A 25,458-nucleotide genomic window follows, 5' to 3' on the forward strand; every position below is an offset into this window, starting at 1 on the left:
ATGCACTAATTAACCTTCAAATCTTCCTAACGTTATTGAATTGGATGATGCATGCGACAATTCAAAACATTCCCCACAAGTCCTCAACATGAATGCATAGAAGAGGTACAAGCAAGAATCATTACGCTCTATGAAAATTATAAGTGTTGACGAGGCATTCGTTACTATGAATGCATGAAACTCTTGCCAAGAATTCGTTTAACGCGATTGTTTATAAGCAACCTCCACTACTTATGAATATAAGTTCGTAACTATTAGGTGAAACTCACTTATATTCTAGCGTCATATTCATGCATGAAAATTAAGCGTGCACTCTCAATAAACATACATAAATAAGTTATCAATAAAACGGTTAAACAAATTGAATCACAAATTATGAAACGCAATTAGAAGTAATCAAATCAAAATGCAAGCATAAACATATATTCGAATCACCCCCCAACCAAGGGGGAGTTTAGTTCCTTATGATACAAAACAAAGAGAATCAAAGAAACACCTAAACATTCCAACAACTCAAACTTGAATTGTATGAACGTTTAGGCACTCTTCTCTTCCATGCCTCATTCGTACAAAACAAAGAGTATTGAAATTAAACATAGAAATCAAAGAAACACCTAAACATTCCAACAACTCAAACTTGAATTGTATGAACGTTTAGGCACTCTTATCTTCCTCTTCGTTGTAGCACAAGGTCTAAGGATAGTTTGATGGTGTGAATGGTTTGGGTAGTGGTGGAGGAATGGAAGGATGGTGTTTGGATTTGTAGGGGAAACTCACGGCACAAAGGGGGTGGTTTGATGGTCTACATTTCTGCAATGGATGAGTTTATGGAAGAATGTTTGGAATGGGTGAATTTCTGGCACAAAGGCCTTATTTCTGTGGTGAATGGATTGATTATGAATGAGAATGAATGAATGAGTATTTATAGGTGAAATGGGGGGAACATGACAGCTAGGAACTTGGTGGAAATCTGAAATGGTGATGGGAGATGCATGTGCTGTTTGTGCATGTGATTAAAGGGTGGAAATGCATGTGCTTTGACAGAAATGAAAGGGAATGCACGGTTTTGGTTGATTTCTGGTGGTTGTGAGGTGGAAATCTAGGTGGAAATGCATGTGGATTAAAGCTATGTGAATGATTAAGGTGAATGTGCATGAGTGCATGTGAAATCTGCCAAGATGCATGTGTTATGAAGTGGATTTTCTGCAAAGCAAGGTGAATGTGCATGTGATTAAATTAAAAGATGGAATGCATGTGAATATGATGGAAATCTGATTTATTTGAAGATGCATGTGCAATGAAGTGGAATGACAGCTAGGTTATGATGATGAATGCATGTGGCTGATTTAATTGAATAGGAAAGCATGTGAAATGTTTGTGGTGAGTGAATGTGCATGTGAATTAAAGCTAAAGTGATGATGATAAGTGATAAGTGATAAGTGATATGATATGTGGTTATGATGTGATAAGTGGTTATGATAAGTGATAAGTGATAAGTGATATGATAAAGTGATGATGATAAGTGATAAGTGATAAGTGATATGATATGTGGTTATGATAAGTAATGGGAGCATGTGGGTTAATTAATGAAGGAAATGCATGTGCAATGACAATGTGTTAGAATGGATGTGTGTTATGCATGGCATGATTGGGATTAGGAAAGGTTTAAATGTCCTAAAACTAAAGAGAACAAGGTTCCAACACTTTGGCTCCAATTAGGTCTTCAATTTCGTCCAACACTTTGGCTCCAAGCATAAGCTATCCATCCTTAGCCCAAAAGTGCTCCAAAAATCTCCAAAATGCATCTTTTTGCTCCTTTAGCCCTTTGGACCTACAAACACACGAAAATAGCTTAAAGTACTAAAATAACTAAAGAAACATAACGTAAATGCACGAGAACAAGCCATTTAAGTCGCATGAATATGCTCCTATCAAATACCCCCACACTTATCTTTTGCTAGTCCTCGAGCAAAACAAAACAAAAGAAATCAAAAACAAAACGACACTGAACAAGAAAAACACAACCTAAACCTTCCAACAATCGTCTCAAGGATTTCCAATGCACATGACAAGTTAAAAATCATTAGTCCCATAGATTTTAGTCATCTTCACACTTAAGTACATTCTTAATCATAGTCACCACATATTATTTCACAATTAAGCATTTAAAACCATGTTTTGAATGTAGTAACATACCTTAGAGAATTTGCTCAAATCCTTACAAGATATGCACTCGTTTTTCACACAGATTTTCTGACTACACTCCCTACACTAAGTTATATGTGAGAAGATTGATGTAAATATGAATTCTAACACTCACATATGTTATATCAAAGAAAGCATTTTCTGGATTTACGACAATGACATGAATATGATCTCATGAATTGAATGCTACTACTTAGAACGAGAACCAGTGATTCCATAAGCTCATATCAATTCCAAACTCCACATTATTGAACACATAACGATCAAGATAGAAGTCAAAGGTTGTAACGGGGCTTGGGGAGTTGGCTAACAATGAAAGGATAGGGAAAACAAACGTTCTTTAAGCAATAGTGAGCAAAGTATTGAATTAGGCACTTAGAATTCCCTTTAGAACGCAGAAGTCAACTTTGAACACCCAAGGGAAAGTCACACAAAACTTAGGGCCATATTCAAACTTTTTGGGCCCTTTCTTCAACAATCACACTTGTGAGTCCATTCTCACTTATTTTCACTCTTTTTCTTTCTTTTCTTCTTCTTTTTTTTTTCACATTTTTTTTTCTTTTTCCCGTGCCTCCTTTAAGACTTAGGCACATACATACACACAAAAATCCCTTCCCCCACACTTATTTTCTGCAACATATTAATCAAAAGGAATTCATTATCCGTCATGCTTACTATGCTTCAAGAACAAGGGTACGAATGGTCCTAATCTAGGCTAGGTAAGGGGTGATGTGGTTAGCAAAGAAAATAGGCTAAACGAGGTTCAACGGGGTTAAAACTAATAACAAATACGAAATATGGGAAGTAAGGCTATTTGGTTAGGGTGGCAACTACATAACTTCATCTTGATATATGTTATGCAATTCAATGTCATGCTTTGAATGAAACGGATATAAGTTCTAGCATTTAGTTCTATCATGATACGATTGCATTCTAAGTAGCAACCAAGTAAGGAATAATGAGATCATGCAACAACTTTAGAAAACAAAGAATCACAGAAAATAACTCTCCAACGAAGGTAATGGCTCGAGTCTCACAGGGTTGTAGCGTTTGTTTGAGTTCCTTCCTTCAAGCATGTTACTAAAACGAATTTTTCTTTTATGATTGCATGTGAAGTCATACATTATAACCATAACCAAGCAAAAAAATACCAAGAGTAAATCAAACTTTTCTCTATGTTAACGACTCAAAACACTCTTTTTAGGCTTTTTAAAACACGTTTTTCAAATTTTTATGTGATTTTCGGAGTTATAAAAACAAAACAAAATAAAACACTCTAAAACAACTTAAAAACATCTTAAAACAGCAAGGAACAACATTTGAAGTTATGGGTGATAAAATCCCATGAATTTGCATCAAATATACTTAGTTACCCCCCCACACTTAAATCAAACATTGTCCTCAATGTTTTAAGCATAGATTCACACAAAACATAAGTAAACACACAAAAAGCAACTAAACATACTAAACATGGCAGAATGTAATTAACAAAGAGAAGAGTTTTAGGGACGCAAATCTGGTTATGGAGTGTAAATTCCCTCTTCTCCTTGGTAATTGCATTGAGGCTTTGATCATAGTGACTCCACAGGCTTACTCTTGAACTGGTTTCCGCCCATCATTGATTTTCCTTTGTGCTACTCTTGATCTGGGCAGCAGGATTCTTTTGGTCTCCCCCGAAGGTCTGAGCTTACTCCTTTGGTCTGTTTCTTTGTTCAATCTTTCCAATTCGTATTGAAAAGGGTTGGAGGATAACTCAGCCTAAGTTTGTCTCCACATGCTTCAATGTATCATTTTCACTTGCCTTACTCGCTCCCCTTTGCAGAAGTGGTCCCTTCTCCGGAAGTGTATCAACCGTTGAAGATGACTACTCGAGAGCAACGCTAGGTAAGCAATCAGGAATAGATTCCAGGCAGTTGGCTCCAGATCGGAAGACTGACTCCAAGTGCCGGCTGATTGCTTCTTTTACTTTGCCATGCGAGTAAGAACAAGGACAAAGAAAAAGACAGGGAAAGAGCATGATATGAGATACTTTTGCTTTTGACCTTGATGATATGAGATACCTTTGCTTTTGAAGAAGCGGTGAATAAATCAGCACACTTCAATCCGCCGTTTCCTCCTGGGTCATCTGTACTCCAGGCATCCGGTATCATCTTTGGGGAAGAAGAAAAAATTGAGTATTTCAAAAGGCTTTGCTGGGAGTGCGCCCTCAGAGGTGAGGGAGAGTTGGGCATTTTCTTCAGGTTTGCCTTGCCATAAAAGACGAAGGTCGACATATATAGAAATAATATCAAGTGGTGGTACTGTTTTTTTTACCCTTGTCGACAAACGTTTTGATCCCGCAAATCCGGCTTTTTGAAATAGTGGCGCCCCTTCGATTTCTGAACGACGCCTCTTCGATTTCTGAGCGGGCGCCCCTTCGATTTCTGAACGACGCCCCTTCTCTTTCTGAACGACACGTGGTAGTGCAGATGCGGCTCCTTTTGACAAAGCTGCACGCGTTTTCTGAAAAGCAGAGAAAGCGTCGCCGAACTTTGCGCTTGTCGGCTAAAGACGTGTAGTTGCGATGATGGCCTCCACGTGTTTTCAGCTTTGTCAGAAATCTTTTGACAAAGTTGAACGCGTTTTCTGAAAAGCCGAGAACGCGTCGCCTAAATTACGCCGGAAATTCCGGTTTTTTTTTTTAATTGGTGGACGCGTCGCCTTGGCTTCTTATATAGCTATCGATCACCACAACAAACACACTCTGAAGAATTCCCATTCTTGAAAATCGACTCCGACCCTTTGAAAATTTACTCCATCAACCCTTATCTTTGAACACCTTTGAAAAATGGCAAACTCATCGAACCTTAGCTTGGAATTGAGCCTTAGCAGTGATACGGGCGCGCCGCGTCAAGGTAACGTATGGCGCCCTTCTTTTTTATCTTCTAACGGTCTTCTTACAGGTGAAGACTCCGTGATGCAGGACGCCACAACAGCTACAATAGTAGCTAAGAACCTCCTCACTCCAAAAGATAGTAGGCTGCTGTCAGGACGGTCCGATGAGTTGGCCGTTCAAGAGTCCCTCGCACTTAGTGTTCAGTGTGCGAGTTCTGTGTCCAACATGGGCCAACGCCTGCTTGCTCGGTCCCGTCAGGTGGAATCATTGATGGCAGAGGTGGAAAGACTTAAGCAAGAGATCCAGCAGCTTAAGTACGAGAATAGAAGTTTGCATGTGCTTGCAAATAACTATTCGTCGGGGATGAAGAGGAAGCTTGATGAGCTGCACGAATCTGAGGGTCGAATCCAAAGTGACCGTCAAAGGCTTGCGGCTTATCTCCAGAGGCACCTTTTTCCTGGGTCATTGATAGGAGCATATTCATGCGACTTAAATGGCTTGTTCTCGTGCATTTACGTTATGTTTCTTTAGTTATGTTAGTACTTTAAGCTATTTTCGTGTGTTTGTAGGTCCAAAGGGCTAAAGGAGCAAAAAGATGCATTTTGGAGCATTTTGGAGCAAAATTGGACTTGGAAGGGATAACTTATACTTGGAGCAAAAGGAATGGACGAAATTGAAGAGTTGATGTCACAAGGATTCCTACTTGAAGTAGCCACACACCTTCCACATTTCAGCCACATGCACTTGTTCCTCCATCATTGCACCAACAACAACATTGCACATGCACTCCCTTTAATTAATTAACCCACATGCACCCTTTATTCATTCATCATTCCAGCCACTCCACATCCCTCACCAAGAAATCATTCAACACATGCATCCATAATCATTTCTCCACACCAAAACCGTGCACATGCATTCCCCTTGTGAAATTCCATCATTCCACACCTCCATGGCAGCCACCAACCAACCTAGCTGTCATGTTTCCCCTTTAATAATTCAAACATTCACCCACATGCATTTCTAACCCACATGCACCCTAGATTCTAATCAGCCATTCACATTTAATCATTCATTCCCATCAGATTTCTAGCATATTCACATGCATTCCATCCTTTAAAACATTGCACATGCACTCCACATGCATTCATCCACAATGTTTCCCCTTTCATCATTCCCTCACATTCTTTAAATCAGCCAACACATGCATCCACCTTTCTCCCATCAGATTTCCAACATTGCACATGCATTCCCTTTACAATTTCAGCCATCCTAGCATTTGCACATGCAACCTAGCTGTCATGTTCCCTCTCCCATCCATCCATCTTCCTATAAAAACCATACACACTTCACACAAACATTCATTCACTCTTCCATATTCCAGAAATTCGTCAAAAACCTCTCCACACCCTTGCAGCAGCCATCAAAACACTTTTCTCCTCCATTGCAGCCACTCCAACCACTCCCCAAACCATTCACACCATCAAACTATCCTTAGACCTTGTGCTACAACGAAGAGGAAGATAAGAGGGCCTAAACGTTCATACAATTCAAGTTTGAGTTGTTGGAATGTTTAGGTGTTTCTTTGATTTCAATGTTTAATTTCAATACTCTTTGTTTTGTACGAATGAGGAATGGAAGAGAAAAGGGCCTAAACGTTCATACAATTCAAGTTTGAGTTGTTGGAATGTTTAGGTGTTTCTTTGATTCCAATGTTTAAATTCAACTAAACCCCCCTTGGCTAGGGGGGGATTCGAAATATATGTTTATGCTTGCATTTTGATTTGATTACTTCTAATTGCGTTTCATAAGTTGTGGATTCAATTTATTTAACTGTTTGATTGATAACTTATTTATGTATGTTTATTGAGAATGCACGCTTAATTTTCATGCATGAATATGACGCTAGAATATAAGTGAGTTTCACCTAATAGTTACGAACTTATATTCACAAGTAGTGGAGGTTGCTTATAAACAATCGCGTTAAACAAATTCTTGGCATAAGTTTCATGCAATCATAGTAACGAATGCCTCGTCAACACTTATAATTTTCATAGAGCGTAATGATTCTTGCTTGTACCTCTTCTATGCATTCATGTTGAGGACTTGTGGGGAATGTTTTGAATTGTCGCATGCATCATCCAATTCAATAACGTTAGGAAGATTTGAAGGTTAATTAGTGCATCACGGTTAACTTGGGGTGTTGAGTATCATAGTTTATTGAAATGCAATTGGAAATCATTTTATTATGCAAGTATAACATGTATGGAGATGAACCCCTTAGCTAGGTTCCCATCCATTCAATTCCATCAAATTCATCTTTACATTCTGTCTAGTTTATTAACTTCTTTCGTTATTTCAATTCTCGTCAATTTAAAACCCCCCTTTACTTTCTTGTTCTTTAGTGTTTAGACTTTGTTTAGTTTATGTTTTAAAGTGTTTTGATTCAATTTATTTCCCAAAATTCGTCCAAATTCACCAAAGTGCTCAAAACTGCCCAGAAAGTGATTTTAAGGCTGTTTTGAGTGTTTTGGGTGATGTTTGAGTCTTTTGGTTTGTTTTAGTGTTTTAAAGTTTAGTTTTGCATTCTTTGAGTGTAGTATAGTGTTTTATATTGTGTTTTTACGTTTGAATCAAACCATAATCTTAAATTCGTCCAACATTGGGTTTAAGGTCAGAAACTGCCTAGTTAGTGTTTTTAGGCAGTTTTGAGTCTTTTGAACTTGTTTTGAGTCCTTTGAGTCTTTGTGAACGTTTTTAACTTTATTTTACGTTTTTGAGTCAGTTTCCAAGTGATTTGCAATCCCTCCTAATCCCCGGTTAAGAACGATCCCTACTTATACTTATACTACAATTGACAAAAAGAGGGTTTAATTTGTGTGCGTATAAATTACGCATCAAATTTTGGCGCCGTTGCCGGGGATTAGCAAATTTGCTAATCTCTTGGATTGTTTGTTTCTGTTATGTATTTTAGTTTTAGTTTTTGATTTTTGTTTTGTTTGTTGAATTCAAATACTAGAGAAGAACAACATGGCACTTGATAATGCTTCTCTTTTGTCACAGCTCATGGAAAGGTCTCAAATGCAAAGTGTTGATATATTTGATCTTCAATCAAGGAATAACGTGTTTTCCAATACTTACAGTTCAGATTGGAATGATCATTCAAACTCTATGTGGTGGGAACCTCAACATGTTCAAGAAGAAGGATATTGGCAGCCATATGAGGAGTTCTATTCAAGACCTATACACCCACCACAACCTCATATTCAATATGCCCAACCAAATTTAAGTTCGTCAATAGATTATAATCAAAAGCTTAACGAATTACTTTGTTTGGTGCAGGGCTCACAAAATCAAGACAATGAGGCTCGACAAGAAGACAAAAGGTTGGACCACTTGGAAAAGCAAATTGGGCAGATAGCGGAGTTCGTAGGACAATTTTGCGACCAAGGCAAACTCCCTAGTTCAACCATTGTAAATCCGAAGGGAGGATTTGAAGCACCTTTGTCAGAAGCACTTATTGCTCCTACGCCATCTAATTCAAGTAAGGTTGTTCCAATTAGTTCTAACCCCATTCCAACAAATATCCCTATTCCTTGCAGGTTCATGAATTCCAAGGAAGAAGAAAGTGAAAAAGACATCTTGGAAGCCCTTCCAAAGGTGCAAAGTAGGGAATGTCATGAATTCATCAAAGAGGACGTTCTTGAAACCACAAAATCCAAAGAAGTTAAATTTGATGACATTGGACAAGTCATAACCATCACTTGCAATCTGGCCAAGTCCAATATCCCTGAAACTTTCAAAGGAGTGGTGTTTGTCATTGAGTTCTTATCGGACAAAACAAGTAAGTTTTTTTTTCCAAATTCCATTACATTTTATACTAACTTGCTGTTTTTTATGAATCAGGCACCTACACTAGAATTCAAACCAATGCCGGTTCACTTCAAGTATCACCTTCCATTCAAGGACCAATTCCATGCAGTTTGATTTTATTTATGTAAAAAAAAAAAAAAAAAAAGATACTAAACATGGAGAAAGATGGAGCCTTCACAGAGGATGTTTACGTGAAGCCCCACTACGAGGCGTCGAAGCAGAAGGCATAGAAGCGGAAGGCATAGAAGCGGAAGGCATTGAAGCGGAAGGCATCGAAGCGGAAGGCATCGAAGTGGAAGGCATCGGAGCGGGAGGCATCGGAGCTAGAGCATTCCAGGCCTCAATACTTGGCCAAACGCTGGATGATCCAGGAAAAAGGTGCCTCTGGAGGAAAGACGAAAACCTTTGACGGTCACTTTGAATCCGACCTTCAGACTCTTGCAGCTCATCAAGCTTCCTCTTCATGCCCGTCGAATAGTTGTTTGCAAGCACGTGCAAACTTCTATTCTCGTACTTAAGCTGCTGGATCTCCTGCTTGAGACTTTCCACCTCTGCCATCAATGATTCCACCTGACGGGAGCGGGCAAGCAGGCGTTGGCCCATGTTGGACACAGAACTCGCACACTGAACACTAAGTGCGAGGGACTCTTGAACGGCTAACTCATCGGACCGTCCTGACAGCAGCCTACTATCTTTTGGAGTGAGGAGGTTCCTAGCTACTATTGTAGCTGTTGTGGCGTCCTGCATCACGGAGTCTTCACCTGTAAGAAGACCGTTAGAAGATAAGAACGAAGGGCGCCATACGTTACCTTGACGCGGCGCGCCCGTATCACTGCTAAGGCTCAATTCCAAGCTAAGGTTCGATGAGTTTGCCATTTTTCAAAAGTGTTCAAAGAGATGGGGTGGATGGAGTTAATTCTCAAAGGGCCGGAGTCGATTTTCAAGAATGGGAATTCTTCAGAGTGTGTTTGTTGTGGTGATCGATAGCTCTATAAGAAGCCAAGGCAACGCGTCCACCAATTCAAAAAGCCGGAATTTCCGGCGTAATTTAGGCGACGCGTTCTCGGCTTTTCAGAAGACGCGTTCAACTTTGTCAAAAGATTTCTTCTTTTCAGACAACACGTGGAGGCCATTATCGCAACTACACATCTTTAGCCGACAAGCGCAAAGTTCGGCGACGCTTTCTCTGCTTTTCAGAAAACGCGTGCAGCTTTGTCAAAAGGAGCCGCATCCGCACTACTACGTGTCGTTCAGAAAGCAAAGGGGCGTCGTTCAGAAATCGAAGGGGCGCCTGCTCAGAAATCGAAGAGGCGTCGTTCTGATATCGAAGAGACATTTGTCGACAAGGGTAAACGAACAGTACCACCACTTGATATTATCTCTATATATGTCGACCTTCGTCTTTTATGGCAAGGCAAACCTGAAGAAAATGCCCAACTCTCCCTCACCTCTGAGGGCGCACTCCCAGCAAAGCCTTTCGAAATATTCAATTCTTTCTTCCCCAAAGATGATACCAGATGCCTGGAGTACATATGACCCAGGAGGAAACGGCGGATTGAAGTGTGCTGATTCATTCACCGCTTCTTCAAAAGCAAAGGTATCTCATATCATCAAGGTCAAAAGCAAAAGTATCTCATATCATGCTCTTTCCCTGTCTTTTTCTTTGTCCTTGTTCTTACTCGCATGGCAAAGTAAAAGAAGCAATCAGCCGGCACTTGGAGTCAGTCTTTCGATCTGGAGCCAACTGCCTGGAATCTATTCCTGATTGCTTACCTAGCGTTGCTCTCGAGTAGTCATCTTCAACGGAGCAAGTAAGGCAAGTGAAAATGATACATTGAAGCATGTGGAGACAAGCAACAACTGCATATGCTGAGCTATCCTCTAACCCTCTTCAATACGAATTGGAAAGATTGAACAAAGAAACAGATAAAAGGAGGAAGCTCAGACCTAGCTCAGACCTTCGGGGGAGACCCAAAAGAATCCTGCTGCCCAGTTCAAGAGTAGCACAAAGGAAAATCAATGATGGGCGGAAACCAGTTCAAGAGTAAGCCTGTGGAATCATAAAGATCAAAGCCTCAATGCAATCACCAAGGAGAAGAGGGAATTTACACTCCATAACCAGATTTGCGTCCCTAAACTCTTCTCTTTGTTAATTACATTCTGCCATGTTTAGTATGTTTAAGTGCTTTTTGTGTGTTTACTTATGTTTTGTGTGAATCTATGCTTAAAACATTGAGGACAATGTTTGATTTAAGTGTGGGGGGGTAACTAATGTTGTTAATGCAAATTCGTGGGATTTTATCACCCATGACTTCAAATGTTGTTCCTTGCTGTTTTAAGGTGTTTTTAAGTTGTTTTAGAGTGTTTTAGTATGTTTTGTTTTTATAACTCCAAAAATCACATAAAAATTTGAAAAACATGTTTTAAAAAGCCTAAAAAGATTGTTTTGAGTCGTTTTTGTGTGTTTGTGTCTTAGGGTACCTTCCAACACAATGATAAGGATTTGGTTTGTAATTGCATGACGGTTAAAAAGAGTTATAAGCATAGAGAAAAGTTTGATTTACTCTTGGTATATGCTTGGTTATGGTTATAATGTATGACTTCACATGCAATCATAAAAGAAAAATTCGTTTTTGTAACATGCTTGAAGGAAGGAACTCAAACAAATGCTACATCCCTGTGAGACTCGAGCCATTACCTTCGTTGGAGAGTTATTTTCTGTGATTCTTTGTTTTCTAAAGTTGTTGCATGATCTCATTATTCCTTGCTTGGTTGCTACTTAGAATGCAATTGTATCATGATAGAACTAAATGCTAGAACTTATATCCGTTTCATTCAAAGCATGACATTGAATTGCATAACATATATCAAGATGAAGTTGTGTAGTTGCCACCATAACCAAATAGCCTTACTTCCCATATTTCATATTTGTTATTAGTTTTCACCCCGTTGAGCCTCGTTTAGCCTATTTTTCTTTGCTAACCACATCACCCCTTACCTAGCCTAGATTAGGACCATCCATACCCTTGTTCTTGAAGCATAGTAAGCATGACGGATAATGAATTCCTTTTGATTAATATGTTGCAGAAAATAAGTGTGGGGGAAGGGATTTTTGTGTGTATGTATGTGCCTAAGTCTTAAAGGAGGCACGAAAAAAAGAAAAAAAAATGTGAGAAAAAGAAGAAGAAAAGAAAGAAAGAAAAAAAAAGAGTGAAAATAAGTGAGAATGGACTCACAAGTGTGATTGTTGAAGAAAGGGCCCAAAAAGTTTGAATATGGCCCTAAGTTTTGTGACTTCCCCTTGGGTGTTCAAAGTTGACTTCTGCGGTCTAAAGGGAATTCTAAGTGCCTAATTCAATACTTTGCTCACTATTGCTTTAAGAATGTTTGTTTATCCTTCACCTTTCATTGTTAGCCAAACACCTTTAGCCCCGTTTCAACCCTTATGCTTCTATCTTGAGTGTTATGTGTTTCAATTTGTGGAGTTTGGAATTGATATGAGCTTATGGAATCACTGGTTCTCATTCTAAGTAGTAGCATTCCATTCATGAGATCATATTCATGTCATTATCGTAAATCCAGAAAATGCTTTCCTTGTTATAACATATGTGAGTGTTCGTCTACTTGTTTACATCAATCTTCTCACATATACCTAGTGTAGGGTGTGTAGTCAGAAAATCTGTGTGAAAATTGAGAGCATATCTTGTAAGGAATTGAGCAAATTCTCTAAGGCATGTTACTACATTCAAATCATGGTTTTAAATGCTTAATTTGAACTAGTATGTGGTGACTATGAGTAAGAATGTACTTAAGTGTAAAGATGGCTAAAATCTGTGGGAATAATGATTTTTAACTTGTCATGTGCATTGGAAATCCCTGAGACGATTGTTGGAAGGTGTAGGTTGTGTTTTGTTCGTTTTGTCTAGTTTCGTGTTCTTTTGTTCTTTTGTTTTGCTCGAGGACTAGCAAAAGATAAGTGTGGGGGTATTTGATAGGAGCATATTCATGCGACTTAAATGGCTTGTTCTCGTGCATTTACGTTATGTTTCTTTAGTTATGTTAGTACTTTAAGCTATTTTCGTGTGTTTGTAGGTCCAAAGGGCTAAAGGAGCAAAAAGATGCATTTTGGAGCATTTTGGAGCAAAATTGGACTTGGAAGGGGTAACTTATACTTGGAGCAAAAGGAATGGACGAAATTGAAGAGTTGATGTCACAAGGATTCCTACTTGAAGTAGCCACACACCTTCCACATTTCAGCCACATGCACTTGTTCCTCCATCATTGCACCAACAACAACATTGCACATGCACTCCCTTTAATTAATTAACCCACATGCACCCTTTATTCATTCATCATTCCAGCCACTCCACATCCCTCACCAAGAAATCATTCAACACATGCATCCATAATCATTTCTCCACACCAAAACCGTGCACATGCATTCCCCTTGTGAAATTCCATCATTCCACACCTCCATGGCAGCCACCAACCAACCTAGCTGTCATGTTTCCCCTTTAATAATTCAAACATTCACCCACATGCATTTCTAACCCACATGCACCCTAGATTCTAATCAGCCATTCACATTTAATCATTCATTCCCATCAGATTTCTAGCATATTCACATGCATTCCATCCTTTAAAACATTGCACATGCACTCCACATGCATTCATCCACAATGTTTCCCCTTTCATCATTCCCTCACATTCTTTAAATCAGCCAACACATGCATCCACCTTTCTCCCATCAGATTTCCAACATTGCACATGCATTCCCCTTACAATTTCAGCCATCCTAGCATTTGCACATGCAACCTAGCTGTCATGTGCCCTCTCCCATCCATCCATCTTCCTATAAAAACCATACACACTTCACACAAACATTCATTCACTCTTCCATATTCCAGAAATTCGTCAAAAACCTCTCCACACCCTTGCAGCAGCCATCAAAACACTTTTCTCCTCCATTGCAGCCACTCCAACCACTCCCCAAACCATTCACACCATCAAACTATCCTTAGACCTTGTGCTACAACGAAGAGGAAGATAAGAGGGCCTAAACGTTCATACAATTCAAGTTTGAGTTGTTGGAATGTTTAGGTGTTTCTTTGATTTCAATGTTTAATTTCAATACTCTTTGTTTTGTACGAATGAGGAATGGAAGAGAAAAGGGCCTAAACGTTCATACAATTCAAGTTTGAGTTGTTGGAATGTTTAGGTGTTTCTTTGATTCCAATGTTTAAATTCAACTAAACCCCCCTTGGCTAGGGGGGGATTCGAAATATATGTTTATGCTTGCATTTTGATTTGATTACTTCTAATTGCGTTTCATAAGTTGTGGATTCAATTTATTTAACTGTTTGATTGATAACTTATTTATGTATGTTTATTGAGAATGCACGCTTAATTTTCATGCATGAATATGACGCTAGAATATAAGTGAGTTTCACCTAATAGTTACGAACTTATATTCACAAGTAGTGGAGGTTGCTTATAAACAATCGCGTTAAACAAATTCTTGGCATAAGTTTCATGCAATCATAGTAACGAATGCCTCGTCAACACTTATAATTTTCATAGAGCGTAATGATTCTTGCTTGTACCTCTTCTATGCATTCATGTTGAGGACTTGTGGGGAATGTTTTGAATTGTCGCATGCATCATCCAATTCAATAACGTTAGGAAGATTTGAAGGTTAATTAGTGCATCACGGTTAACTTGGGGTGTTGAGTATCATAGTTTATTGAAATGCAATTGGAAATCATTTTATTATGCAAGTATAACATGTATGGAGATGAACCCCTTAGCTAGGTTCCCATCCATTCAATTCCATCAAATTCATCTTTACATTGTCTAGTTTATTAACTTCTTTCGTTATTTCAATTCTCGTCAATTTAAAACCCCCCTTTACTTTCTTGTTCTTTAGTGTTTAGACTTTGTTTAGTTTATGTTTTAAAGTGTTTTGATTCAATTTATTTCCCAAAATTCGTCCAAATTCACCAAAGTGCTCAAAACTGCCCAGAAAGTGATTTTAAGGCTGTTTTGAGTGTTTTGGGTGATGTTTGAGTCTTTTGGTTTGTTTTAGTGTTTTAAAGTTTAGTTTTGCATTCTTTGAGTGTAGTATAGTGTTTTATATTGTGTTTTTACGTTTGAATCAAACCATAATCTTAAATTCGTCCAACATTGGGTTTAAGGTCAGAAACTGCCTAGTTAGTGTTTTTAGGCAGTTTTGAGTCTTTTGAACTTGTTTTGAGTCCTTTGAGTCTTTGTGAACGTTTTTAACTTTATTTTACGTTTTTGAGTCAGTTTCCAAGTGATTTGCAATCCCTCCTAATCCCCGGTTAAGAACGATCCCTACTTATACTTATACTACAATTGACAAAAAGAGGGTTTAATTTGTGTGCGTATAAATTACGCATCAGTCATCCAGCGCTTGGCCAAGTATTGAGGCCTGGAATGCTCTAGCTCCGATGCCTCCCGCTCCGATGGCTTCCGCTCCGATGCCTCCCGCTTCTATGCCTTCTGCTTCTGCGCCTCGTAGTGGGGCTTCACGTAAACAACCTTTGTGAAGCTCCACCTTTCTCCATGTTTAGTATCTTTTTTTTTTTTTTTTTTTTTATTTTTTTTTTTTTTTTTTATGAACATGCTTTGTTTTATTCAGTGCATTGGGTTGCCTCCCAAGTAGCGCTTTCTTTTACGTCTTGCAGCCGGACGAAGAACCCAATCACTCCAGGATATGTTCACGAATCGGATGAGAACTCCGAGTCATGAACTAGTACCTAAAACAAGAAACAAAACAAAATTAAGAATCTGGAAAAATAAAAACAAATGAAAATAAAACAATCCAAGGGATTAGCAAATTTTCTAATCCCCGGCAACGGCGCCAAAATTTGATGCGAGTTTTATACGCACACAAATTAAACCCTCTTTTCGTCAAATTGTAGTATATGTATAAGTAGGGATCGTTCTGGACCGGGGATTAGGAGGGATTGTTAACCACTTGGATTTGACTCAAAAACGTAAAATAACAATATGAAACACTATACTAGACTCAAAGAATGCAAAACTAAACTTTAAAACACTAAAACAAACCAAAAGACTCAAAACAACACAAACACACTCAAATCTGCCTAAAAACCACTTTCTGGGCAGATTTGAGCACAAACACAAATTTGGACGAAATTAAGTAATAACTTGACTCAAGAACGTAAAAACACAATATAAAACACTAAACTAACTCAAAGAATGTAAAACTAAACACTTAAAACATTAAAACAAACCAAAAGACTCAAACATCACCCAAAACACTCAAAACTGCCTTAAAATCACTTTCTGGGCAGTTTTGAGCACTTTGGTGAATTTGGACGAAATTATGTAACAAAATGAATCAAAACACTTATAAACATAAACTAAAACACTTTCTACTAATTTGGACAATAAAGTAAAGGGGGATTGAGTTTTATACGAAATTAAATAAAATGTACAGATTCGAATTAAGACAGATAGTATATATGAATGTGATGAAATGGAATGAATGGATGGATGCTAGCCAAGGGGTTCATCTCCATACATGTTATACTTGCATAATAAATGATTTCCAATTGCATTTCAATAAACCATGAATTCTCAACACCCCAAGTTAACCGTGATGCACTAATTAACCTTCAAATCTTCCTAACGTTATTGAATTGGATGATGCATGCGACAATTCAAAACATTCCCCACAAGTCCTCAACATGAATGCATAGAAGAGGTACAAGCAAGAATCATTACGCTCTATGAAAATTATAAGTGTTGACGAGGCATTCGTTACTATGAATGCATGAAACTCTTGCCAAGAATTCGTTTAACGCGATTGTTTATAAGCAACCTCCACTACTTATGAATATAAGTTCGTAACTATTAGGTGAAACTCACTTATATTCTAGCGTCATATTCATGCATGAAAATTAAGCGTGCACTCTCAATAAACATACATAAATAAGTTATCAATAAAACGGTTAAACAAATTGAATCACAACTTATGAAACGCAATTAGAAGTAATCAAATCAAAATGCAAGCATAAACATATATTCGAATCACCCCCCAACCAAGGGGGAGTTTAGTTCCTTATGATACAAAACAAAGAGAATCAAAGAAACACCTAAACATTCCAACAACTCAAACTTGAATTGTATGAACGTTTAGGCACTCTTCTCTTCCATGCCTCATTCGTACAAAACAAAGAGTATTGAAATTAAACATAGAAATCAAAGAAACACCTAAACATTCCAACAACTCAAACTTGAATTGTATGAACGTTTAGGCACTCTTATCTTCCTCTTCGTTGTAGCACAAGGTCTAAGGATAGTTTGATGGTGTGAATGGTTTGGGTAGTGGTGGAGGAATGGAAGGATGGTGTTTGGATTTGTAGGGGAAACTCACGGCACAAAGGGGGTGGTTTGATGGTCTACATTTCTGCAATGGATGAGTTTATGGAAGAGTGTTTGGAATGGGTGAATTTCTGGCACAAAGGCCTTATTTCTGTGGTGAATGGATTGATTATGAATGAGAATGAATGAATGAGTATTTATAGGTGAAATGGGGGGAACATGACAGCTAGGAACTTGGTGGAAATCTGAAATGGTGATGGGAGATGCATGTGCTGTTTGTGCATGTGATTAAAGGGTGGAAATGCATGTGCTTTGACAGAAATGAAAGGGAATGCACGGTTTTGGTTGATTTCTGGTGGTTGTGAGGTGGAAATCTAGGTGGAAATGCATGTGGATTAAAGCTATGTGAATGATTAAGGTGAATGTGCATGAGTGCATGTGAAATCTGCCAAGATGCATGTGTTATGAAGTGGATTTTCTGCAAAGCAAGGTGAATGTGCATGTGATTAAATTAAAAGATGGAATGCATGTGAATATGATGGAAATCTGATTTATTTGAAGAAGCATGTGCAATGAAGTGGAATGACAGCTAGGTTATGATGATGAATGCATGTGGCTGATTTAATTGAATAGGAAAGCATGTGAAATGTTTGTGGTGAGTGAATGTGCATGTGAATTAAAGCTAAAGTGATGATGATAAGTGATAAGTGATATGATATATGGTTATGATGTGATAAGTGGTTATGATAAGTGATAAGTGATAAGTGATATGATAAAGTGATGATGATAAGTGATAAGTGATAAGTGATATGATATGTGGTTATGATAAGTAATGGGAGCATGTGGGTTAATTAATGAAGGAAATGCATGTGCAATGACAATGTGTTAGAATGGATGTGTGTTATGCATGGCATGATTGGGATTAGGAAAGGTTTAAATGTCCTAAAACTAAAGAGAACAAGGGTCCAACACTTTGGCTCCAATTAGGTCTTCAATTTCGTCCAACACTTTGGCTCCAAGCATAAGCTATCCATCCTTAGCCCAAAAGTGCTCCAAAAATCTCCAAAATGCATCTTTTTGCTCCTTTAGCCCTTTGGACCTACAAACACACGAAAATAGCTTAAAGTACTAAAATAACTAAAGAAACATAACGTAAATGCACGAGAACAAGCCATTTAAGTCGCATGAATATACTCCTATCACCAATGAAGTTGAATTTGATGACATTGGACAAGTCATAACCATCACATGCAATCTGGCCAAGTCCAATATCCCTGAAACTTTCAAAGAAGTGGTGTTTGTCATTGAGTTCTTGTCGGACAAAACAAGTAAGTCATCTTTTCCAAATTCCATTACATTTTATACTAACTTGTTGTTTTTTATGAATCAGGCACCTACACTAGAATTCAAACCAATGCCGGTTCATTTCAAGTATCACCTTCCATTCAAGGACCAATTCCATGCCGTTTGATTTGTTATATAAAAAAAAATAAAAAATAAAAAAAAAAAATAAAAAAAATAAAAAAAAAATTACTAAACATGGAGAAAGATGGAGCCTTCACAGAGGTTGTTTACGTGAAGCCCCACGATGAGGCGTCGGAGCGGAAGGCATAGAAGCGGAAGGCATAGAAGCGGGAGGCATCGAAGCGGAAGGTATAGAAGCGGAAGGCATAGAAGCGGGAAGCATCGGAGCGGGAGGCATCGGAGCTAGAGCATTCCAGGCCTCAATACTTGGCCAAACGCTGGATGACCCAGGAAAAAGGTGCCTCTGGAGATAAGCCGCAAACCTTTGACGGTCACTTTGAATTCGACCCTCAGATTCTTGCAGCTCATCAAGCTTCCTCTTCATGCCCGACGAATAGTTATTTGCAAGCACATACAAACTTCTATTCTCGTACTTAAGCTGCTGGATCTCTTGCTTAAGACTTTCCACCTCTGCCATCAATGATTCCACTTGGCGGGACCGAGCAAGCAGGCGTTGGCCCATGTTGGACACAGAGCTCGCACACTGAACACTAAGTGCGAGGGACTTTTGAACGGCCAACTCATCGGACCGTCCTGACAGCAGCCTACTATCTTTTGGAGTGAGGAGGTTCCTAGCTACTATTGTAGCTGTTGTGGCGTCCTGCATCACGGAGTCTTCTGATGCGAGAATTATACGCACACAAATTAAACCCTCTTTTCGTCAAATTGTAGTATATGTATAAGTAGGGATCGTTCTAGACCGGGGATTAGGAGGTATTTTAACCACTTGGATTTGACTCAAAAACGTAAAATAACAATATGAAACACTATACTAGACTCAAAGAATGCAAAACTAAATTTTAAAACACTAAAACAAACCAAAAGACTCAAACATCACCCAAAACACTCAAAACTGCCTTAAAATCACTTTCTGGGCAGTTTTGAGCACTTTGGTGAATTTGGACGAAATTGGGAAATAAAATGAATCAAAACACTCATAGACATAAACTAAATGTATTTCTAACTAATCTAACACTTTAAAATAAATGGTGGATTGGTTTTGGATGAAATTAAACTAAAATAGAAACTTGGAAACAAAACAGATTGTACAAACGAAATTGATGGAATAGAATGATGAAAAACTAGTTAGAGGGTTCCTTATCCACACATGAACATAAGCATATAATTTGACTCCCAGTTATGACTTCAACAAATGATGAATGACAATGCTCCAAGTTAATTAGGTCCGCTTAAATTAACTTTCAGATTTCCCTAGATTCATTGGATTGAATGGGATACGCATTACAACCAAATTATTCCTAATCAAAGTCTCTAACATGGAATACGCATGATAGAGACATTCAACAAAGATCATTAAGTTCAACGGAAATCATAAACATCGACTAGGCATTCATAACTATGGAATACGCATGTTAATCCAGCCTAGGGTTTACTAAACACAATCGTGACTAGCGATCTTTACTACTCATGAATATAAGTTCATAACGATTAGGTGAAATTCCCTTATATCCTAGCATCAAGTTTAGGCATGCAAATTAAGTGTCGACCCTCAACCCACATACATAAACAAGTTCTTAATCGAAACAGAAAAGTAACCCACATCTAAAGTTCATGAATTCATAACTGGAGTAAATCAAATCATAACCAACATATGTAAATGGCTTCAAATTCGCCTCTAACTAAAAAAAGAAATTAGTTCCACATGTTTAACATAATTGAATAACAAGTTAAATTAAACATGAAAACATAAACAAGTTAATAAACTAGACAGAAAGTAAATATGAAATTGAAATAGAATGAATGGAATTGAAATGGATGAATGCTAGCTAAGGGGTTCATCTTCACATATGTTACACTTGCATAATAAAATGATTTCCAATTGCATTTCAATAAACCATGAAACTCAACACCCCGGGTTAATTAGGTCCACTTAAATTAACCGTCAAGTTCTCCTTAAGTTAATGAATTGGATGGGTTAGCGCAACGCAATCCACAACATTCTCCAAAAGTCCTTTACGTGAACAGCACAATAAAGATACAATCAAAGATCATTAAGCATCATGAAAATTATAAGTATTGATGAGGCATTCGTAACTATGGAATACGCATGAAACTTATGCCAAGAATTCGTTTAACGCGATTGTTTATAAGCAACCTCCACTACTTGTGAATATAAGTTCATAACGATTAGGTGAAACTCACTTATATTCTAGCGTCATATTCATGCATGAAAATTAAGCGCGCATTCTTAATAAACATACATAAATAAGTTATCAATCAAACGGTTAAACAAATTGAATCCACAACTTATAAAACGCAATTAGAAGTAATCAAATCAAAATGCAAGCATAAACATATAATCGAATCACCCCCTAGCTAAAGGGGAGTTTTAGTTCCTCATGGTACAAAACAAAGAGAATCAAAGAAACACCTAAACATTCCAACAACTCAAACTTGAATTGTATGAACATTTAGGCACTCTTCTCTTCCATTCCTCATTCGTACAAAACAAAGAGTATTGAAATTAAACATTGAAATCAAAGAAACACCTAAACATTCCAACAACTCAAACTTGAATTGTATGAACGTTTAGGCACTCTTCTCTTCCTCTTCGTTGTAGCACAAGGTCTAGGGATAGTTTGATGGTGTGAATGGTTTGGGGAGTGGTGAAAATGGAAGGAGGATGGTGTTTGGATTGTAAGGGAAACTCACGGCACAAAGGGGGAAGTGTTGGTGGTATGTACAATGGAATGGAAGTGTTTGTGACTGAAAATGTGTATGAATGAGTGTGTGAGAATGAATTGAGGTGTGTATGGTTTTTATAGGGAGATGAATGGATGGGAGAGGGAACATGACAGCTAGGTTAAGTGAATGCATGTGCAAAACAGCTAGGATGAATGCATGTGGATGTTTGGTCGCTGAAATGATGAAGTGGGAAGTGCATGTGCTGAAATGATAAAGGGGGAAGTGCATGTGGGTTGGAAATATAAAAGGGGAATGCATGTGGCTGCAAGGTGTGGTGAATGATCATATGCATGTGGAAATGTTTTGGGAGAAAATGGGAGTGCATGTCAATGATGGTGTTTGGTGCTGAAAATGAATGTGTTTGCATGTGAATTAAAGCTAGGGTGAATGATGATGAATGCATGTGGATTAAAGAGTGAATGGTGGCTGCAAAGTGAATGAATAATGAAATGGGAAAGCATGTGCAAGGTTTTGGTGTGAATGATTGAATGTGCATGTGGCTGCAATGGATTAGGAATCCTTCAATTTCGTCCATTCCTTTTGCTCCAAACATAAGCTATCCATTCCAAGTCCAATTTTGCTCCAAAATGCTCCAAAATGCATCTTTTTGCTTCCTTAGCCATATGAACCTAAAAACACACGAAAATGGCTTAAACTACTAAAACAACTATGAATTAACAATATAAATGCACGAAAACAAGCTAAGTAAGTCGCCTAAATATGCTCCTATCATCTTCACCTGTAAGAAGACCGTTAGAAGATAAAAAAGAAGGGCGCCATACGTTACCTTGACGCGGCGCGCCCGTATCACTGCTGAGACTCAATTCTAAGCTAAGGTTCGATGGGTTTGCCATTTTTCAAAAGTGTTCAAAGAGAAGGGGCGGATAGAGTTAATTCTCAAAGGGCCGGAGTCGATTTTCAAGAATAGGAAATCTTCAGAGTGTGTTTGTTGTGGTGATCGATAGCTCTATAAAAAAGCCAAGGTGACGCGTCCACCGATTCAAAAAGCCGGAATTTCCGGCGTAAGTTAGGCGACGCTTTCTCGGCTTTTCAGAAAACGCGTTCAACTTTGTCAAAAGATTTCTGACAAAGCTGAAAACACGTGGAGGCCATCATCGCAACTACACGTCTTTAGCCGACAAGCGCAAAGTTCGGCGACGCTTTCTCTGCTTTTCAGAAAACGCGTGCAGCTTTGTCAAAAGGAGCCGCATCTGCACTACCACGTGTCGTTCAGAAAGCGAAGGGGTGTCGTTCAGAAATCGAAGGGGCGCCTGCTCAGAAATCGAAGAGGCGTCGTTCTGATATCGAAGAGACATTTGTCGACAAGGGTAAAAGAACAGTACCACCACTTGATATTATCTCTATATATGTCGACCTTCGTCTTTTATGGCAAGGCAAACCTGAAGAAAATGCCCAACTCTCCCTCACCTCTGAGGGCGCACTCCCAGCAAAGCCTTTCGAAATACTCAATTCTTTCTTCTTCCCCAAAGATGATACCAGATGCCTGGAGTACAGATGACCCAGGAGGAAACGGCGGATTGAAGTGTGCTGATTCATTCACCGCTTCTTCAAAAGCAAAGGTATCTCATATCATCAAGGTCAAAAGCAAAAGTATCTCATATCATGCTCTTTCCCTGTCTTTTTCTTTGTCCTTGTTCTTACTCGCATGGCAAAGTAAAAGAAGCAATTAGCCTGCACTTGGAGTCAGTCTTCCGAGTTGGAGCCAACTGCCTGGAATCTATTCCTGATTGCTTACCTAGCGTTGCTCTCGAGTAGTCATCTTCAATGGTTGATACACTACCAGAAAAGGGACCACTTCTGCAAAGGGGAGCGAGTAAGGCAAGTGAAAATGATACATTGAAGCATGTGGAGACAAGCATAGGTTGAGTTATCCTCCAACCCTTTTCAATACGAATTGGAAAGATTGAACAAAGAAACAGACCAAAGGAGTAAGCTCAGACCTTCGGGGGAGACCAAAAGAATCCTGCTGCCCAGTTCAAGAGTAGCACAAAGGAAAATCAATGATGGGCGGAAACCAGTTCAAGAGTAAGCCTGTGGAATCACAAAGATCAAAGCCTCAATGCAATCACCAAGGAGAAGAGGGAATTTACACTCCATAACAAGATTTGCGTCCCTAAACTCTTCTCTTTGTTAATTACATTCTGCCATGTTTAGTATGCTTAAGTGCTTTTTGTGTGTTTACTTATGTTTTGTGTGAATCTATGCTTAAAACATTGAGGACAATGTTTGATTTAAGTGTGGGGGGGGGGGGGGGTAACTAAGTATATTTGATGCAAATTCGTGGGATTTTATCACCCATAACTTCAAATGTTGTTCCTTGCTGTTTTAAGATGTTTTTAAGATGTTTTAGAGTGTTTTAATATGTTTTGTTTTTATAAATCCGAAAATCACATAAAAATTTGAAAAAAAAAACATGTTTTGAAAAGCCTAAAAAGAGTGTTTTGAGTCGATTTTGTGTGTTTGTGTCTTAGGGTACCTTCCAACACAATGATAAGGATTTGGTTTGTAATTGCATGACGGTTAAAAAGAGTTATAAACATAGAGAAAAGTTTGATTTACTCTTGGTATATGCTTGGTTATGGTTATAATGTATGACTTCACATGCAGTCATAAAAGAAAAATTCGTTTTTGTAACATGCTTGAAGGAAGGAACTCAAACAAACGCTACAACCCTGTGAAACTCGAGCCATTACCTTCTTTGGAGAGTTATTTTCTGTGATTCTTTGTTTTCTAAAGTTGTTGCATGATCTCATTATTCCTTGCTTGGTTGCTACTTAGAATGCAATTGTATCATGATAGAACTAAATGCTAGAACTTATATCCGTTTCATTCAAAGCATGACATTGAATTGCATAACATATATCAAGATGAAGTTGTGTAGTTGCCACCACAGCCAAATAGCCTTACTTCCCATATTTCGTATTTGTTGTAAGTTTTAACCCCGTTGAGCCTCGTTTAGCCTATTTTCTTTGCTAACCACATCACCCCTTACCTAGCCTAGAGTAGGACTTTCCTATACCCTTGTTCTTAAAGTATAGTGAGCATGACTTAAATGAATTCCTTTTGAGTTACATTATGCAAGAAAATGAGTGTGGGGGAGTAAAAGTTTGTTCTTACGTTTATATGTATGTTTTGAGAATCAAAAGAAAAAGAAAAAGAAAAAGAAAAGAAAAAAATTGTGAAAAACATATGAGAAAGAAAAACAGAAAAGAAAAGAAAGAGCTTGTTATCCCTTTTTGATCAAAAGTTGAGTTTTCATTCAAAAGTGAATTCTAAGATGATTCAAATGCTTTGCTCGCTATTTCTTTAAGAACCTTTGTTTTCCATATCCCTTCTTTGTTAGCCACACACCCCAAGCCCCATTACAACCCGTGACTTCTATCTTGAGTGTTATGTGTTTCAATTTGTGGAGTTTGAACTTGGTATGAGCATATGGTGTCACTGGTTCTCGCATCTAAGTAGTGGCATTCCATTCATGAGATCTTATATACACATGTTAATAATTCCAGAAAATGCTTTCCTTGTTATAACATATGTGAGTGTTCGTCTACATGTTTACATCAATCTTCTCACATATACCTAGTGTAGGGAGTGTAGTCAAAAAATCTGTGTGAAAAACGAGTGCATATCTTGTAAGGATTTGAGCAAATTCTCTAAGGCATGTTACTACATTCAAAACATGGTTTTAAATGCTTAATTGTGAAATAATATGTGGTGACTATGATTAAGAATGTACTTAAGTGTGAAGATGACTAAAATCTATGGGACTAATGATTTTTAACTTGTCATGTGCATTGGAAATCCTTGAGACGATTGTTGGAAGGTTTAGGTTGTGTTTTTCTTGTTCAGTGTCGTTTTGTTTTTGGTTTCTTTTGTTTTGT

At 38.2% G+C, this 25,458-nt stretch overlaps 1 protein-coding gene across 1 annotated transcript in view; it reads left to right on the forward strand.

Moving 5' to 3' along the window:
* Positions 1-3,002: 3,002 nt before the first annotated feature.
* LOC148691293 (uncharacterized) overlaps positions 3,003-25,458 on the forward strand; it is a 175,108-nt gene continuing 152,652 nt past the window's right edge. The window contains exon 1 of the mRNA XM_088683978.1: positions 3,003-3,009. Within this exon, the coding sequence (XP_088540104.1) occupies positions 3,003-3,009 (7 nt within the window). The remainder of the gene's footprint in view (positions 3,010-25,458) is intronic.

Source organism: Pyrus communis, chromosome 14 (genome assembly GCF_041283825.1).
Source record: "Pyrus communis isolate YQ-2024b chromosome 14, ASM4128382v1, whole genome shotgun sequence".
NCBI classification, from domain to species: Eukaryota; Viridiplantae; Streptophyta; class Magnoliopsida; order Rosales; family Rosaceae; genus Pyrus; species Pyrus communis.